This window comes from Cotesia glomerata, linkage group LG10, assembly GCF_020080835.1.
Source record: "Cotesia glomerata isolate CgM1 linkage group LG10, MPM_Cglom_v2.3, whole genome shotgun sequence".
Lineage (NCBI taxonomy): Eukaryota > Metazoa > Arthropoda > Insecta > Hymenoptera > Braconidae > Cotesia > Cotesia glomerata.
The window spans coordinates 7,646,352-7,666,644 of NC_058167.1; the positions used below are offsets into that span (position 1 = coordinate 7,646,352).

The window sequence follows — 20,293 nt, forward strand, 5'->3', positions numbered from 1 at the left end:
GTAATGACGCTTCAAACTATAAATAATTTATGATGACATTAAAGTTAGCTGCCACTTAATTTTTTTGATTTTTTTTTAATACAAAAAATTTGTTAAAAAAATTATTTTAAAAAAATTGCATTTTTAATTTTTTTTAATTTCTACATGTCAATTTTTTTTTCTCATTATTTTTACCACAATTTATTTGTAAAAAAAATTTTTTTAATTATCAAATATCTGCTGAATTAATTTTCATTAATTTATGACATTAAAGTAAGTCACTTGTCAATTTTTTTAACAAATTTGCTCCAAAAATTACATTTTTTATTTTTTTTTATTTCTACATGTCATTATTTTTATCATAATTTGTTACAAAACTTCTTAAAATTGAATAAATATTTGCTAAAGTAATTTTAATTAATAAAAAAAAATTAAAAACGTCGGCTAACTTTAGTATTATTTTAATTTTTATTAATATTTAAATGAGATTAAAGTTAGCAGTCAGTTAAAAACTTTTTTATTTTTTTTTTAACAAACAAATTTGTTCCGAAAAATTATTTTTTAAAAATTGCATTCTTTATTTTTTTTAATTTTTACATGTCAATTTTTTTGCGATAATTTGTTACAAAAATTATAAAAATTTAATAAATATCTGCTGAATTAATTCTCATTAATAATTTCAGCAGTAAATAGAGTCGTGTATTTTTTTTTTTTTGTAATTTACGTTTGAATAAAAAAATAAGCTGTATATTTATAGATATTGATTTTTTTGTAAAATTAATTTTATTTAAAGAGTTGATAAAATAAAAATTAAAATATAATTTTTTTTTAATTCTTGTTCATTTATTTGATAACAAATTACAGTTGCCATTGACGGTAAATTTTTTTCGACACAGTCGAAATAACATGGTGCAGAGTTATCACACATTTATATAAATCGAAGAGAGTATTATTATTTAAAAAATAGTAAAGAAATATTATTTGCTTTGTCAAAACTAATTAATTTTAACTTTCGACACTTTGATTCACGCGGAAGCTGTTGATTAACTTGAGGTTACTTTAATTACTTTCAGTACTTTGGTAATTAATTATTCTTTAACTGGATTATTTATTATTCAACATGGAAAGTATTTTTTATACTGTTAAATTCATAATACGAGTTGATTAATACGTTTAAACATTTAAGTAAAAAAATGAATTAACTTTGAAAAATTGGTACTGTTTTTTTGGACGAGACGATTTGATTTTTTTTAAGGCTTAGGGTTGTTTATCTGCAAAGCGTCGCGTCTAATTGAACTAGCCACGGCAAGAGTAATTTTATTTTTCGTCGGTAGCTCGGGTCATTAGCAATCGGATTGTGCTCGAGGTAAACTGTCTGGAGTTTCTTGTTCTCGGCTAATGCGTCGACTGTACTCCAATCTTCTATTTGGTTATTATTAATCTAAAAACATTAATAATTAAATTAAATTAACGAAATCAATAATAATCACAGAAGGTATTCGAAAAAATCAATTTAAAAAATTACCCAGAACTCTTCCAATAATTCCAAATGTTTGATGTTTTCAATTTTTTTAAGCTTATTAAAAGCAACATCGAGCGTGGTCAAGAGTTTACAGTTTTCTAAGCCCTCGATACAAGTAAGTCCATTTTCTGATAAATACAATTGGTCGAGCTGTGTCAGAGTCTCCAAGTTTTCAATTTTGGTAATCCGGTTGCTCTGCAAACTCAGCAGCTGTAAATTAACCAAATGACCCAAGTTTGCTATTTTCGATATCTTGTTTTTACCCAAAAATAAATTGGTCAAGTTTGTTAGGTTCTCTAAATTCTCAATGGAACGTATTTTGTTATCACCCAGCTCCAATACTGTGAGATTTGATAAATGCGATATATTTTCAATCTTTGTTATTTTGTTGGAAGATAAAAATAACTTTTGCAAATTCGTAAGTCGATCAAGGTTTTCTATTTTTTTAATTCTGTTGAATGAAATGTCTAGAACTCTGTAATTAAATTAAAAAGTTTCAATTAATAAAAGGCTTAAATTAATTTTTTTAAACCTATAATTTAAATAATCACTTACTGAAGATTCACAAGAGCATCCAGATTCTCAATGACAGTAATTTGGTTGTCCCGTAATTCTAATTCAACCAAAGTAACGAGTGTATCAAGATTCTCAATCTTTTTTATCAAATTCCAGGTGAAACATAATTTTTGTATTTTTGTCAGCGGCTCGAGGTTCTCCAACTTGGTGAGTCTTGCGTGATTGAAATCAAGCTCCTTAAATTATTAAATAATTATAAAATAAGCAAACATGACAAAAAAATAAATAAATATTAACCTCTGACATGAAAATTAATTTAGCAGATAAGTGATAATTTGTGACACTGAAGTTGACAGATGTTCAAAATTTTTTTAGAATTTTATAGCAATTAAATTATTATAAAAAAAATATAATTAAAAAGTTCCACATGTAAAGATTAATAAAAATGACAAGTGAAAATTTTTAGAGGCATTTTTTTATTGTAATTGATTTGTTAAAAAAATTTTTAAAATTGACAGCTGACGGCTAACTTCAGTGTTATGATAATTTTAAGAATTTTTGTACCAAATTGTGACAAAAAAAATTGATATATAAAAATTAAAAAAAAATCAAAAATTCAATTTTTTTAAAAATAATTTTTCAAAACAAATTTGCTTGTTAAAAAAATGCACTGAGAAAAAAAATTCTTGACTAGAGTGTAAATTTTCTTAGCTCAAGAAAATACTAAGGAAGGTTGAAAATTTCTCGAATTAAATCAAAATTTCTGGAGCCAAGAAAATTTTTTCTTGCTCCAAAATAGCTTTCGTTTTCCTTAAAATTTTCTTGGCGCAAAAAATTTGTTTTTTGTGTGTGGTCAAATGACTGCTAAATTTAATGTCATACCTCTGACTCAGGATCCAAAATGCATATCCGTTCAGTTTCGGCTCCATCGCCAGGATCATTCTCACGGTCATCTGGCTCAGCATGACTGTCAGAATCAGCTCCGTTGTCATCTAGGCCACCGGATGCGTCGTCATGTACTGACGGTCTGTTGTCTTCACCTTCAGCTTTTATTTCCTCAAATTTATCTCCTAAATAAACTCGAATATAAGCACCGTAGAACTATTTTATCATAATTATAACCTGCTAGAGTGTGTAATTTAATAACATTACCTATGGTAACACATTTATCACTCTTGGTCTCCATTTGATCGTGATTACGTAAAAAAATATCAACACCAATTGATTATTGGAGCAGTTATAAATTATATTTATTACAATAACTCTATTCTATTAAATTGTTACTTTTTTTTCATTGATCTTCTCACATGCAACATAAACAGTATTTTTGTCAGTGCAGTGTATTTATTTTTACTTTAATGAAAACTTGACTTTAGTTTTAGCGCGAAGTTTGAATTCACTGTCAATTTTTTAAATAAAAAATATTTAATATATTTTTCAGATAATGTTAATAAAAAAAAATGAAAATTAAGTTAGCTGACATCTAAAAAATTTTAGAATTTTTTTTATTGAAAAAATTATTAAGTAAAAATTAAAAAATATTTTTTTTTGGTCATTATTTAATTAATAAAAAAAAATAAACAATTAAATGTCTGCTAATTTTAGTTTCATAGAAAAAAAACTTAAATTATTTATAAAAGAAAGAGTTCATTTATTTGATATATTAAATGATTAATGAACAATTAGTTTAATAATAAAATTCCGAAATATATCAACAAATAAATCATATATTATGAAATAAAAAGTTATGGTTATTTTTTATTCTCCACGATGGTCAGTTTCGATAAAGAATTAGGAAATAGTGACAGTTTACAAAAAAAAAATATTATTTTGAAATAATATTAAGGTCGAGAAAACCGCGGCTAGAACTTTAAATCCGTAGCTTTCCTTCAGATGTTTTGATAAAAGAAGAAATAACTGTTGGGTGGCGGTTGAGAAATTTCTCTATACGCACCACCGATTATTGCCAACTATAAATGATTAAACCAATAGTTCAATCCAATCATCTGCGCTCGCAAATACTTAGTAGGATTACTTCTCAGAAGGGAGATTCTTTAACGAGTGTAAATAGACAGTTATTAAAAATAATAAATTTTTCCGAGTCCAGCAGTCGCGTCTCCTTTCATTTCAACGCATGGCCGCGCACCCGTATCGACCTGCAACACACCCACTAATCTTTAATCCGTTAGTATCTCTCGCTAGATTTTATTTGCCGCGGCCTCACTTTGCTTCTTATAATTGCATAATACATAAATAAGAGAGAGAAGAAAAATAATGATCACTAAGGGCCGATATTTCTGTGCTCTGAATTAACGCCGACATTCGTAAATGTAAATATTTATTTTATTAATCGAACGAGATTGAAGATAATCGTTGCACGGACATCTTAATGTCTTCAAGGATTAACAAGTTGATCATGTTAATTATCTTGAAGAAGATTTATGTAACAAATATTTTTAATAAATATCTGTAAGCGTACAAGCTGAGCCTCAATGTAATGATTTCAATGCCCACGCAGAGTGTATCATCCACTCTCTTATTCTTATTCATTCATTTATAGATTTATATATATATATATATATTGCTCATACAATCTCAATTATTATTGAAGGTATGTGTGAGTGAATTTAATTGTAACTTTGAGCTTCCGCTTTGATTTAGTTATAGCGAGTATTATATGTTGTACCTCGGAAAATTCCCACGATTTTTCTTCGCGTGTTCGATCCGTAGACTGACTGGTCAGCTGTCTGCGATTATCAACGCAACTCTTGAGATTCTATTTCATCATTCTTATTCAATACATTTTATGAAAAAAAAAACACCCATCTCATTCTTCAATTATGATTATTAATTTTTTGCATTCCTGTTAAGTAAAAAATAATAATCATACTGTTATTAGTAAATAGTAAATATATGAACATTAATATTATAATAAATAGTTAAAATGTCAAAGTACCTTAATAAAAACGACCTCGTGATGTGGTGCTCGAGAAGTATCGACTCGCGCGAGTAATCGAGGTAGTTTCTGTTCTCGAAAATAAAAAACCCCGAGCTACATATAGAGATAGATATTATATAGAGATAGAGATATAAATATAGATGGATTTGTATATTAGTATGTGTTGAAACTTACATAAAACGGACCACGCCCTGGTCTCTAGCTTCAGCTCGATCGTATATCCATCAGACCCTCCAGAGGACTGCTATTCCATGAGAATAACTAGTACTGATCCTGGCGCATGATCTTCAGAGAATTTAAATCACCGATGTGTGCTTCAGCTTCAGGTATTTCTTCTGAATCGTACATCTAAATCATGGTATCAAGTGTTTTCCGGAGTGTTTTCTAGTATACTGATACCTACGCCTGGTCTTCAAGTCTCCAATCTATCTATTTATCCTCCAGTTCCTCCAATGAGTCCACGACGGTCTATTATCTTCCACTCTATTTCATTTTATCCTATTCAATTTTATTCTATTCAGACTGTCTGAAGTGTCTAAGTGCGTGGGTGTCTCGAGACATCTTGGATACAATGCTGAGACTCACGCGTTTACGCAACAGAGATCTAAATTTTGTTTAAATTTAAAACAAAAAAAAATATATATTTATAAATAAATTGGATAATGCGGTATAATTATCCGAGTATTGAAATTCGAAGAATAACAAGGTAGAAGAAATTACGTAAGAAAAGACAATCGATTATTCGTGAGGATTTTGGCCCAGAAAATAAAATAACTAAATTACCGAAGCCCTAGGGGTCTCATTAAAAATTCCCATGACCTCACGACTGGATTTAATGTTTTCATCAATGCAAGTTTGGTTAAATTTTCTTCTGAGAGATAAAATATATATATACATGGATAATTAAATAATAAAGATATTTTAAAAAATGTAAATCACCCGGCGGAATGCCAAGATCGAGAAGCCAACGGCCTCTGAGTGATCCACGACATCGATCGATCGAGTTAACGGGGTTTCGAAAGCGAAATTAAACTACCTTCTCCTTACATTACATAGTTACACACCAGATATAGTTATTTTTAATATCATTATCATTATTGCACTCCCGAGTGAGACTACTCCGGATTCGGCTTCAGGGAGGAGTTACGTTAGACTCTTTTTATTCTACACTCTCCTATCATTACATGTTAATTTTATAATCTTCTCGCTTGATCGATCACTCGAGACTCGAACTAAATATTTATAATCTATAACATATATAATATATATCTTTTGGACAATCACCAGCATTAACTTGTTAATTGCTTCAATCTTCGGCTATTTTTTAACTCAAAACTTTCTAATAAAAAAATTTAATTGTTGGCATTAATCAATTAAATAATCTTTATAAAAATAATGGTACTTTTTAAATATTCAACGATCAATAACGTCAGATAAAGTAACGCGTCTTAATCACAGTACCTACATACATATAAAAGATTAATGCGCCTTTGGATTCGATAATTTGAGGCTTGACACCGTACTTAGTCTCCGGTCATCGTTTAATTGCATGTCCAAGTAGGCATTTATTTTATTTGGGGCTTCCTCGACACAAGTGGAATCGACGCGTCAATTAATCTGCTTTTCGCCACGAGACTTTCAAATAAAAAAATAAAATAAAACAAAAAATAATTGCGCAAATCCTTTAAAGATAAGCCGTTGTACTGGAGCCATATGCTCTGGCCAGAGAGAATCAGGGTGGCATCAGCACTCTTGTTGCTGTTGTTTTACACATGAAATACGTCAACTTTGCCAAACGGATTCTGATTAAAACTTTCATCTGTCCATCAAGGGCGCAAAAAAAATAACCGAGGAGCCGGCTGGTAATGACGGAATTAATAATAACAAAAAGGTAAATTAAGAATAAAAACCCAGTGTAAACGGATCAAGTAATACTGGAGTAATCATCCTCGACTGAAAGTACTGAAAGGGATTTAAGAAGAGAAGAGCGTGACTGCCCTTGGCCGAACTTAACATTGCCTGTGAAGAGGAGCTGAGGGGCAGAGGAGCTACTTTGGTATACCAACAACAGACCGCCTCTACTCACTTTTATTCATTCTCCTTAACTTTATTTATTCTCTTTTCTCGGACTTGGAGTATGTATATTCACGTACATACACGTCCGTATTAAATAAAAAGGAGTTACGAAATATCAGAGCCTCCTCGATACCAGTTGAGATCTCACGGCAATTCGGTGCATCAATTATCTTTATAAGCCACTCAGTTGTCGGGCACCAGGGCGAAGGCTTTCGATCTGAATACACCTTGGATCGGTATACTATCGAACTTCCCAATGCATCTCTACTCTGTTATTGTGAATGCTGGATGGTGAATACTGGAGATGTAAATCCCGCCAAGGCCTCGCCCATCATTGATTCACATTCACATTCACCTTCTCTCCGTTTTTTTTATTATCGATCCATTTTTATCGGATTTGCATAATGTATCATTAAACAAACTATATCATTTTTGGCTCCTGAATTTTTTATTTTAATCTTATCGATTTAATTATCGATTTATTAAATAAATTGCTTCCTTTTAATTAGTAAATTAAATTACTCGGTTGGATAATTTATTTAATATATATATTTTTAAATGACCGGAACTCCTTCTATTAAAACCTAAAAATTAATAAGTGGTAATTAAATCAGCAAAAAACGATATGTTGTATCTATACACTTAAATGGGATTAAATCCTCTCGTAGACTCACACAATTAAAGACGATGTCAACTACTTACAAATTAATCTTGCCGTTTCATAATTTGACGTGCAATCATCACCATCCGGTTCTGCAACAAATAATTTTTTCATCCGCAAAAACTGCTGCACATTTCCTCGAGGATTGCTTAAACATAAATAAAGATATAATTGCCTAAATAGCTTCTGTATCTCTATATATTTATATAATACATAACAAGGTTTGTTTTTTTGGGAATGCAATAAATTATTTTTTATTAAAGATTCATTGGATTATGTGCACAGAAAAAAAGTTTCACTTGAGCCAAGAAATTATTTTTCTTCCTAATTATTTCCTTGAGCAAAAAAAATTTTTTTTGACACAAGAAATTTCACTTATTCCAACAAAATTAATTCTCTTGCTTTAAGAAATACGTATTTTGATCCAAGAAAATTTATTTAAGTCAAGAAAATCTTGTTTTGAGAAAATTCAGCCTCTTGCTCCAAAAAATTTTGTTCTTGATAGAAGTAAATTTTCTTGTCTTGAGAAAATTTCTCTCTTGCTCCAAAAAATTAAATATCTCGATAGAAGTAAATTTTCATTGATATTTTTATTGATCAATATGTCAAATAGGAAGATCAAATAATATTGAATCATTTTTTTTTCATTCAATGTGTATAATTGCATGCTAAAATAATATAAAATGGGTTTAAAATATTCAAGAGAAAAATTTTCTCAAGGTGAGAAAATTTTTTTCTCAGCTGAAGTAAGTGGCGCTGCTTTCCTAAAGTATCTAAAAATCTTGATTAAATATAAAAATTTATCATATCAAGTATTTATGATAATTTGAATTAAGAAAAAATGACTTCCGCCAAGAATAGAATTTCAAGAAAAATTTTTACTTCGGCCAACACAACTTCGGTCTTCCTTCAGGCACCCGAAAATTTTCTCGAGCCAAAAATTTTGTTCCCCAGTCAAGAAATTTTTCTTTCTGTGTGACAAGTAATGAGAGGATAAAAAAATTGCGTCTATTAGGAGTTTAGCTGAATAAATAAAAATAATAACAGCGACTGGGTATATCAGCAGAGCGGTAGGTCGATCTAGTTGGATCCCATGCACGAGTGATCTCGATTCCAGGTTGTTGTTGCTGTTGTTGTATCAGTACTGCACGGGTGGAGTCACGTAGGAGTACATAACGTAGTGGTGCTCTACAACGACGTTAAAACGTCTCTTTGCACACTACACGTCTAGAAAGCCAAATAGCGAGTTAAAACTGGCAAGTATCTTAGTCTTACACGTGTGTGATTCCTCTTTCTCTTGGCCGTCATTAAATGTTTCTGTTTCTGTTTCTGTTGCTGTTGTTGTCATCCACTATTTTATTATTCTTATTATTATTATAGTTGCACACGGCAAATGTATATATAATAGAACACATGGCAATTTAAAATACCTACTGATAAATAGAATAAAGTAAAGGTCCTGGTGAGGTGATCTGCGTGTTTGTATATCCGCAACTAGACGAATAAAAGACCAATGTATACATTTATCCTTGTTGATAAAAATAAAAAGAGTTGACTTGGCTCTCTCGCGTCTCTTGGTGAAAGTGAGCGCATTCCATGGCCACCGGGACCACGCCCGACTAACACAACTTGCTTAATAAATATCTATATATATTAATTTTACACTATATATATAAATACACGCTCAAAAGTAGAGTAGTGTAAGGATCTGTAATGTGTATAAAATCATCGGCGTGGTCCATACACCGTTTTCCCTTGCGCCATCGCATGTATCACGAGCACACTCTCAGCTCAAACCTCCGACATACGAATAAACCGAGCAGAGAGAAAAAATTGATGCACTAGAGGGTATTACGCAATTGAATTAAACGGACGTAAGAAAACGACCCCGTAGTTTTATAAATCACGTGTGTGTTGTACTCTACTCTCTTTTTGTTGTTATTATTATTTTCTTCTTTTCTTCTTTCTTTATCTTAGGATTATACCATCAACCCAAAGATTATGGGGGTATTACATGGTAATTTTAAGCTTTTACGGATTTTGTATAATGTAATCTGCAATAGCGAGGCTATTTGCGTAAAACTACCTCTAATAGAGTTCTAGAGGTAAGTGTTTATAATTAAACGGGCAGTTAATTAGACGAAGCTTCAAAGAATAAGGAAAGTTGGAGTTATATATGTAGGATGGGATTTGAGACATCAGTAAACCAGTTCTTCTATTGGATCCTCGGCATTTCCATTTATACTTATAATCGTCCGAATCAAGTGTCCGATCTATTTAGATTCTCATTGGTGTATATCCTTTCTGTGTATCGGTATCGGTATTTAACTCTGAGACTAATGATGCCGCCAATACCTGACTAATGAAGACAACTTCAAGAAAAAATCTATATAAATTTACGCTTATCTATCTAAGCCTTCGAGGAAGAGTCTACATTTGTACTTACTTGCAGGTTTACACTTTTCAACATGCTGATAATTTGCCTTTACATTTTTCATCACTTCAAATGAAGTCTATTAACTTTTTTTTATTTTATTAAAGTCCTCAGATTATATGTGTTAATTAATATCGAAATTTTATCAGCTAGAGAAGTTTTATTATTAAAAAATCTAAATGTATTTTAATTTTTTTATTCAGTTCTATTTTTTTGTCACCTATAAATATTTTTACTGTAATCAAATACAATGAAAATCATAATATATAAAATATAATATAATTATGGTCGTATAATAGTAGAGCATCTGAATAAGGAATGAATTTAGTACCGTTATGATTGCAGGACACCATACGGTGACTACAACAGCAACAGCAGCAACAACAGCGACTACTAGGTTTAATGCTACTCGTTGACCAGCCTACTGTTATAATAATAATCGTGGTAGCGTAAGAATGGACGAGAGAATAGAAATAAATGAAATAAAATGTAAAAAGATAAGCTGAGCATTGTCGGGTTAGCCTTCTATCCAGAACAATCTAGACCAGGCCCATCTTTTACATTTTATTATTCATTTTTTTTTCAGAGAGCTTCTTCACAAAAGGTATAAAGGTATAATGCTACCGCTATTATCGTAATTATGTGCACTTATCAATTTCTCAGGAGTCTTTATCAATTACGAAACTATCTCGAGTCGTGACCAACTCGGATTGGTTTACGACAATAGATATTGTTTAAATAGATAATTGTGATGAATAATTCGATTAAGAATTTGTGATAATCGGAGCTTAACTTTTGTTGTTATTTCATTTTCATTTTTATTTTTCTTTTATCGCAATTATTGATTACCAAGAGACCAAATGTGTGAATTTGTCGAGGATTAATTTAACGACTCTGTTTATCACAGCGGACGGGTTTGACGTTTTGCTGGTCATGCTCTCGAGAGTCTGCAAATAATTTTAATTAACAGGATCCATTATTGAATAAATAATTTATTATTCTTACGTACTTGTAAATAAAGTAGTTGGACAAATCGCTGCATGGAGATCATAGAATTTCAACGAAAGTTACTTTCGGAGTATAAATCAGTCTGTAAGTTTATAAAATTTAAATAACTATTAAATAAATTATAAAGTTGTGACTGTAGACAAAAAAAGACAATATAAACTGGATCAGCGACTAATATCGCCTCTGGATTTATCGATCCTGCCGACGACTATCCCGTTCCCGATTGAGGAAGTCACTCTTGAGGCTATCGATCGTCCCGACACTTCCGCAATCGCGTTATTCTTTTTCTTCCATTCTTGCTCGTTTATTTATTTTTATTTTTATTTTAAAAGTTTTGTTATTCATTTGTAGTCTTTGTTGCTTTATTCCGAGTGCACTCTGACACACACAGCAGCGTAAGCGGACAATTGGACCCAAGAAATCGCTGCGTTATGTATTTTGTCCAAGTGTTTTACGGTAGAGGCGGTTATTCACGATACGATAACAAAAAATAACTAAAGTCCATTGTACTCGGAATTTATTGGATTAAATTCATTGTCGATGTTACCAAGTGTAAACATTATTGTCTTCCAGTAAATTGTTTAATGTATTGGGCTTTACCGAGTATTCGCCGGTATTCAGGGGGAATTTTTAAAACAACTCCAGGTATCCAGGTCTCGAAGATAATGTTTAAATTTAACATAAAATAATTATAAGGATTGATCATTGCAAGGAATTTAAATATCACAAATTACAAGGAATGTCGATAATATTTATCGGCATTTAAATTTTTTATTTTGTTTTTAGATAGACGAGGCGTCTGAAAAATAGCAAATAGATACCGATGTCTATGCCTATGTCAGTGATATTAAATATATAACTTCCGGCAAAGACCTTGGATAAACTTTTGTTCTCATCCTTCCCACGGACAAGTAAAGGCGACTGCTCAACTTGTTGTAGCCTCAATCCGCTGGTTTACCTCAATCTTAAACTCTATCTCCGCGTTTATTTCGAGGGATCCTTGAGCACATATCGCTCCAAGCGGTTCAATACACGGTACCGCGCCTCCACAAAGATAGATGATCTTAAACTTTCCAAAACCGACTGGATGTTGCCGTATAACAACACTCGAGGTTACGTGTTAAGTTGATCTAAAAAAATTTTGACAAAATAATTAATTTTTTAAAATTCACCCCGAAAGGTTAAGAAGCCGGCAATAAAATAAAAATTTCACCCGAGCGAGCAGTCATCAATAGTCAGTAGCTAAGAAATCCAAGTCGGCGCTGGTATTGCTATGGAATAAAATAAACAAGAATTATTTAGTATTATTGAGCACGTCGAGTAATAGCCTCAATTAGCCGCAAATAAAAGTCAGGAACTGTAGAATAGGAAAAGTCGTTCTATTCGGGATTAACGAGCGTACATGCATGAAAACGATACGTGGGATTTTTTTATTAGCGATTCAGATTCTCGATCGCTATTATACTGCTTTAGCAGACGGTTAGACGGTAAACCGGAAGCCACATCAACCAAGACAGCCAAGAACAACCACAACATTAAACCTTAAGCTTTAATCTCGGGCTTAGCTTTATTTAGCATTAGTAAGAGCTCTCTGTTAGTATATATATATATATATATATATATATATATATATATATATATATATATATATATATATATATATATATATATATATATATATATATATGAAAGATTAAAAACCGATCTTTCTCCATCAAAGATCTCCAGTGAACGTGTTAATTTGATAGCTCTGGCATCGAAATGGAAAATGGAGCAGCGTAGACGCATATTTACACGTACTAATATCGGTTATGTTCTTGCGGAGCAGTCAGTAGTCAACTCTGTGTTAAATCTCTCTTTATTTTTATTTATAGTCCTCGAGAAATGAGAAATTGGATTAGTATGTAGTTAAGTTATGTATAGAAGCTATAAGCTAGCACAATCCAAGGCGTAGATGCTGCACTGATAGCGAGTCCACGAGCACTCGACTAGTTTAACTTGTGTCCAGTATAAAACACGCCTTTTTATTTTTCGTTAAAAGATAAAAGTTTTCTTGCTCTATCCAGATCCAGAGCCGGGGACTGCGGGTAATAAGCGGGCGAGTGTTAGTGTTCCTCATATCGAGTTATGGAGAACGTATAGGAGTGGACTTTGCTGGGTGGACGTCTTCAAAAAATCAGGAAGTGGATCAGAACGTATATCGCCTCATAGGGGGTCGCAATTTCTAATGCTCTGGCGTACTCTAGGTAAACTACATTACGCTCTGTGCAGCCCAGGACTCTCTCCTCCGCTGAAAAAGGATGACAAAGCCTCTTTCTCTTTGTAAGCCTCGGAAAGATCTCAAGAGAGAGGAAATTATTTTATTATTTTACTTTGCATACGCAAATGTGACTTTGCTCGAGAGGTGAATGTACAAACACCTTATTTATAATACCTAACCCGGCTTTTTATATTTATATCTATGTATTTATGTATTTATACGAGTTTATTGAGTTATTACATCATTTATAATTGTCTCGTTATAACATACTTATAATTAATTAAACGATGTAATAGATAATTATTAATAAAATTTAATATATTTAATACTTTGTTGATAATATACAAGATTCTAATTTTCAAATTTAATTTTTTAACAAGATTTTATTGAATAAAAAAAAATAATTTTAACTGACAGAACATATGTGGAGCGAAAGATAATTATTAATTTGGTGTTGAAAATTAAATATATAATTGAAACTTTTACATGTATATTAATAAAAGGTAGTATTTAATCGGACATGACATGTGGGTCATGTTACAAAATATAAAACAGGCAATTACAAGCACTCTATTTAAAATTTCGAGGCAGGTCAGGAGAGTAACGATATTTTTATCATTGATATTGTGGCAGATATTATTATATATTATATATTATTTGAAATAATAAGTAAATGAAGAGAGTTAAAAGTGATTGGTTTAAATTTCCCGTTTTCTCATAATATAAAAGCTTTAATTTAATGGACATTAATTGCTTTACTCTCGATACTTTCCAGATTGATGTATCCAGTATCACTTTATTCATCCAAAGTCGGACTTATAGAGATCGAGTAGTCTCTTCGCTTTCATCGCGGAACAGCCGGAGCGAGCTAATATGAAACTGAAACTAGATCGACCGGATGTTCTCTAGTGGCTCGTCCTGATGGGGTTTTTAATTTCCCGATATGTTTGTACACGCATATTCATTTAAACACACCGCTCGGACTCTACCGAGACTGAGCTTGTTTTTAATGACATCGATGATACCTATGCCTTCTACGTCGCTTCTAACTTCATTAAGCCGCTGACATTTAAATCGTTACCGCTTACAAGGTAATCAACTCTACCAACTTTATTAACTATACCTTTTTTAAATTTTTCATGTAATTGGAGCAAAAAATTCAGCCTCTAAAGGATGTAAGGACTCGTCACTTTGTCAAACTTAATATTTATTACCAATTATAATTATTATCTCTGAGGCTTTAAATATTTTTTCAAGTACATTAAATAATAATTGGGTCAACTGATAATATTATTTCAGACATACAGAGCTTTCATTTAGATTATATATATTTTTTTTATAGAGTTGGGTATCAATAAATAAAAACGTTCCAGGTAGTTTAATCTGTAAAAATAAAAATGATAAATAATAATAGTATTAATATTAAAATAAATCAATTTGATGGGGCAGTAAATAATAATATGCGGGATATAGTGTACAAGTATAATGACATTTAAACGGTGGAGATAATAGCGAGGTTGTTATCGCCGGCGTAACGCCGTTAATGTGACTCGCATCAGGTTTTCTAGGGTCGTGAGCACGCGAGTAAGCGGGACTTGGGCACGTTCGCCCTCGCTCGAAAAAATAACCGCTAAAAAATAACCGTGTCAGTGATCAGTGAATAAGAATGAGAATAGAGAATAAAAAAAATTAAAGGTTTAAATAAAAAATAAAAAGAGAAAGAGTAGTATGTAGAGTCAGTCGGGCTGATGGAAAATGAGAGATAAAAAAGCGGCACACGCCTTGCGGTGGCACAAGACGAGCGAGTGTGTGTCTGGACCGGGCACACTAACTGATACTGAGAGTTTAGTTCTGCAGCTTGCGCGTGGCTTTCTCTATGGATCACCCCGCCCACAATAATATACATTTTACAACATATATCTGTATCTCTATTCTATTCATACATATATGTATCAAGTAGAAGTCGCTCTGCATGACTACAATCTCGCTTCGGCTAAACACTATTATATTATATATTATATCCTGATACGATAGTGTAGGTACCGGTACATAGAGTCAGCTCGATTCCTCGGGCATTTTTAACCCAAGAATCAACTGTGCGTGCGGAAGCCTCGATGTTCACTTTCAGTCATCCATTCAACCGTATCAATAGAAAGGAAATCGATGAGTTTTATCTCCACCTGAAATTTTTTAAATTTTTATTCAAATTACTGCTCTACTTATCCTATAATCTATTTTAAATAAATTCTTGCCGTTATTTTTAAATTTTAAACAGATTTTAACAGATGAAACTCTTTAAAATCTAAAATTGGGGACAATTGACGGAGATTAGGCAATTGGTGATGCAAGCCGGTAATTAATACCGTGGAGTGAAAAGTAAAAAAGAGGATCTGTAATCGAGTAGTTGAAGTCAGCGTGTCGGTTGCCAACTAAACGCTTAGGCGTGTAATTGATCCCGAGGCGGATAGTCGTAATAAATAATATAAATTTCTCTCTGTTAATCATCTCGTTTGGCTGTGTATGGCCAAACGGCGAAATTGTCACCGCGATCCCACACTTTGTGAGAAACAAAACGGGCGATTGATTCGTTAAGCTTATAGCTGTGTATTTAATGCTTAGGATATAGATACTTATACTTACACTTCTATTAACGGTAAGCCTTGCTCTACATTCCTTTATATAGTCTTTTGTATTTGGAAAAAAATAGTCTTTTATAAAATTACTGATCATTACACTCGATCCGTTGAATCTCCCGAGTTTAAAAGGAGCTATTTAAATGGGAGTTGCTATCCACAGAGTTACTTTACTTTTCTTAACGATCCGATCACAAGCCTGTCTTCGATCAAAACATCTCGCTAATTTTCACTTTCTCTACCTCTCCATCCCGATTATCCGACCTTGGGTTAAACGCTTTTCTCTAAGCATTCATTAAAGAAAATTAGTCAATTAATATAATATTGTACACACATGAAAAAAAAATGTTCTTGAATCAAGTATATAATTTTGAAAAACTTAATATTCTTGATTTGAGTAGAAAAATTCTTTATTTAAGGAAATTTTACTTGATTAAAGAATTTTTCATCTTGATTCAAGACAATTACCCTCTTCAAAATTATATTCTTGATTCAAGAGCCAAAATCTTGAACCAAGAATACCATTTTGAAGAAAATGATTTTCTTGAATCAAGAGAATAAATTCTTGAGTTAAGAAATTATTCTTGGTCTAAGAAAATTTTCTTATTACAATAATTTATTCTCTTGACTCAAGAAAATCATTTCCTTCAAAATGGTATTCTTGGTTCAAAATTTTGGCTTTGAGTCAAGTTAATTTTTTAGTAGATTTCATAGAAATCTAACTATTGCATTGGTCCTCATGACGGAAATTTTGAAAAATTTTGCTATATTCCGACATAACTCGACGAGCTGAGTCATAAAATACATATGGTTCAAAAGCTTATATATCGCGGCTTGTCACGACGATAGCGTCGCCAATTTACAACGGATCTTTACCAAACTCAACATACCTATTCTGCAGATAAATGCCGAGGTCAAGTTCGAAGATGAGCTTAATCGGTCGAGTAATTTAGAAATACCAAGATTTCAAAATTTTGAAAATCATAAAAATTCATATTTCTTCACTTTCTTACTCGAATAACTTTTGAATGGGATAACTTATTGAAACTTTGTAAATTGCACCTGAAAGCTCTTTAAATAAGCTTTAATTTGAGTACCATATCATATGTGTAGTCTCAAAATTATGTCTTATTCCGCTATGCCAATTATGAAATTTACTATTGCACTAGTTTTAGTATTTTTCCTCCAATATATATTTTTGTCGATTGCATAGAAGTTAAAAGCCCTAGTTTTGTATACAATCCTCGCCAATTTTTTTTCTATTCATAATGAAATCTTCCATTTCGGCTGCCGAATGGTCTTTTTATTAGTGAATTAATTAAATTAATTTTTTTGCTAAAAATAAGGGGTAAAATTGCTGTAAAAGTTACGTCGGGATGTCGTCAAGTAGATTTACATCATCAGCTGATAGAAAATAGTATATGATCTGCAAAGGAAACAGGATATTGCCGAAATATAAGTGTAGCATTAAGTGTCGGCAGTTTTAAAAAAGAATAATGTTTCGCAAGTGTTGATGATGATGGGAAATCTGGTGAAACTTAAATGAGTAAATATATATATATATATATATATCTGTTGGCTCTGGATCATTTCACCTAACTGGCAGGAATGTCAATGATCGTTATAATAAAGTGAGGTGAGCAAAGATTGAGATAGAAAATACTTAAAGGAGAAGTAGCTGAAGCTGATAGGATATATACGAGTGTGGTTGTTAATTGTGAGATGGACTTTAATGTTTTTAAATAAAAGTAAAAAGACTGTAATGGTACCTGGATATATATTATGCTGTGACATAAGATCTGTACTGATTCTGATTATTGCAAGTATTTCCAGAGTATAGGTGATTCCAAGCTGAAGTCCAGGCGTCGTCGGGTCCATAAATGCGAGCGAGCATGAGACCAGGGGAAAATAATTGTATCCTATGTTGAGCTCCAAGCTCAGCTATGACGAGTGAAAGTGAAGTATCATATCTCTGTGGGCAATGTTAAGCCACGCGCCCTCCTCTATCATGTCCGAGAATTTACGAGCACGCTCTACTCACTGCACGCATTTTTATAGACTGTTATTTATTTAATTATTCATGCCGATGCAGATGACTTTCTCAAATAAACAAAAATGTCCGAAGGAACTACCGGTGAATAGTCATTTTTATTTTTTATTTTTTATTTTTTTTTCTCTTGCTTGTTGTTAACAATGACAGTAAGACTGAAAAGTTTACGGTAATCAATAGCGATTTTCTTAGGACATAAAAAAAATCCTCGGGAATGATTCAATCACGAATATTGAAACTACCAGAGTGTATTTTGATCGCTGAATCAATTTATATGTCGTCACCGACTTGTTCGTGATCATTTTGCAAGTATTCCCCTCGTACTCGGTTGTTACGGCTCAGATACCGCAGGCATAATCCGCGACTAGTCCCTAGACTACTTACCCGAGAATATCACTCTCAGGCTGCTCTGATACAATTGATGAGAGATGAAGTTGAAATTATTATAGAAAACATTGGATCGTGCCGCAAATTGGATGGACGGATGGCGCTTTCTTTTTTATTTTTAAACTTTTTTTTTTTCATTCAGTACCTCAATAACAAATAAACCTTGTATTGATACTCTCGGGTTTAAGAATTTTCATCTAGTTACTTTAATCAATACGACTCGCCAGTAGTAGTCTCTTCTGTTATTTCTATTATCTTGTTTGCTATTATCCTCAGTCCGTAGGCTTTCAGTTGACGAGTTTGTTGCGCAAAAATAATTCCAATACCGGAAGAGGCTGGATCTGCCTCGCCTTTTCTCATTGCCATCCTCGGCACTCTGTACTCGTTAACTGTCCGCAAATTCTTACGTCACTACGTCGACATTATTTCCATAGCTAATAAATTCTCAAATAAACAAACAAACAAATAAATGAATTAATCAATGAATGATTTATTTAAATATAATAACAATAGAGTAAAATGACATGTACCCTCCAGTAAATAATTTAAAAACGGCCTTCTTACTCTTTCACCTCAACACTATCTTTATTTGCCGTTCAGTACCGGCAATGAAGCTCTCACTTGTAGACTTGTCACTCAATTGACAGATGTCACAGCTACCTATTTATTTAAAGCACATAACAATTTATTAAATCCATAAACTCACCGGTAAAAAATAAATAAAGTCAGCCGTCGAGTGACGAACGGAATAAAATATTGAGTTTAAATATAAATTAAAAAAAAAAAAAAAAAAAAAATTTAACAACCGAAGCAATAACCTGGACAGAGACTAAGAGTAATATAAAAATTGTCAGTTGTTATTGTTGCCCGAAGGCATCTTGACCAGCAAACACGCCCGATTACAACATAGTAGCCATCATTATTGCGAATAACTTTTTAAATCTCCTCCGAATAATCACTGAACTAGATCGGCAATTTAAAGTTTTTTTTTTTTTTTATTTTCTTTCTCCTATTAAGAATTTATTCCTTACGGAATTACAGATAGAAATGAAGAATATGACGACTGATTCTATGATTGGTGGTTCTTGGAATCGGCTAAGCTCCATTCGATCTGACTCGAACGACGGTTTGCTACCGTAAGAGGCAGAGAAAAATAGAAAAATAGGTAAATTGAAGAAATACTCGGTAGCGGTTGGCTTGAGGTTGGTGGAATCATATCAAGGTATATGGAGTAGAGAATGGGTGAATGTTTATTAGCATAGCGGACCACCCATGACTCGACCCTGCCCAAGTTGAGACTTAGTTCCTTTATGAGTATTATACGTCTGCGCTGGTATATTCAAGTACTGAGTAGAAAAGTTTAACCTTATAATAAGCGGCGCTCATGTTAAGGTACTCTATGTACAAGTTCCGCTCGTGTATGCCCATCCGATCTCGATTTATAACGATATATGTCGATCTTTTATTGGCAGTCGTACAATCTTCCTCTTCCTTGTGCATTACTGTCATATTTCTTACTTTATTATTTTCTTCTTCTTTCAATTAAGCTTTTAAAAATTTTATTTTCAGGTCAAAAGTCACCTAGGAATCATCAAAAGCAAAACAAGTCATTAAATGTCAAAATTACCTTTATGTTTCGTTTTCAGATTTTATAATTTATTAATACGTAGACAAAAATTAATACTTTTTTTTTAAATATGAAAGAAGCTTCTAAAATTTTTTATAATTTTATAGCAATGAAATTATTGTAAAAAAAAATTTCGCATGTAAAAATGAAAAAAAATATTAGAGAAAATTTTTAGAAGCAT

General features: G+C 32.1%; 1 protein-coding gene and 2 long non-coding RNA genes across 3 annotated transcripts; all 3 read right to left on the reverse strand.

The window, feature by feature from the left end:
- Positions 1–800: 800 nt before the first annotated feature.
- Positions 801–3,347, reverse strand: LOC123273241 (protein phosphatase 1 regulatory subunit 7). Its single transcript, XM_044740588.1, has 5 exons — positions 3,170–3,347; positions 2,900–3,087; positions 2,057–2,253; positions 1,505–1,976; positions 801–1,420 (listed from the first exon to the last, which is right to left on the reverse strand). Exons 1-5 carry the CDS (start codon positions 3,201–3,203, stop codon positions 1,247–1,249), a joined length of 1,065 nt encoding a protein of 354 aa, XP_044596523.1. The 5' UTR covers positions 3,204–3,347; the 3' UTR covers positions 801–1,246.
- A 340-nt stretch (positions 3,348–3,687) lies between these two features.
- Positions 3,688–5,574, reverse strand: LOC123273295. Its single transcript, XR_006511302.1, has 3 exons — positions 5,151–5,574; positions 4,974–5,069; positions 3,688–4,880 (listed from the first exon to the last, which is right to left on the reverse strand). It is a non-coding gene; the product is annotated as an uncharacterized LOC123273295 (long non-coding RNA).
- Positions 5,575–7,685: 2,111 nt separating this feature from the next.
- Positions 7,686–11,533, reverse strand: LOC123273296. Its single transcript, XR_006511303.1, has 3 exons — positions 11,157–11,533; positions 10,479–11,094; positions 7,686–7,861 (listed from the first exon to the last, which is right to left on the reverse strand). It is a non-coding gene; the product is annotated as an uncharacterized LOC123273296 (long non-coding RNA).
- Between the last annotated feature and the right edge of the window lie 8,760 nt (positions 11,534–20,293).

Coding starts and splice junctions, on each gene's coding strand:
- LOC123273241 (XM_044740588.1), bottom strand. CDS start 3,203: ATGGAGACCAAGAGTGATAAATGTGTTACCATAG. Junction 2,254..2,899: donor TTTTGGATCCTGAGTCAGAG/GTATGACATTAA, acceptor TAATAATTTAAG/GAGCTTGATTTCAATCACGC. Junction 1,421..1,504: donor AATTATTGGAAGAGTTCTGG/GTAATTTTTTAA, acceptor TAATGTTTTTAG/ATTAATAATAACCAAATAGA.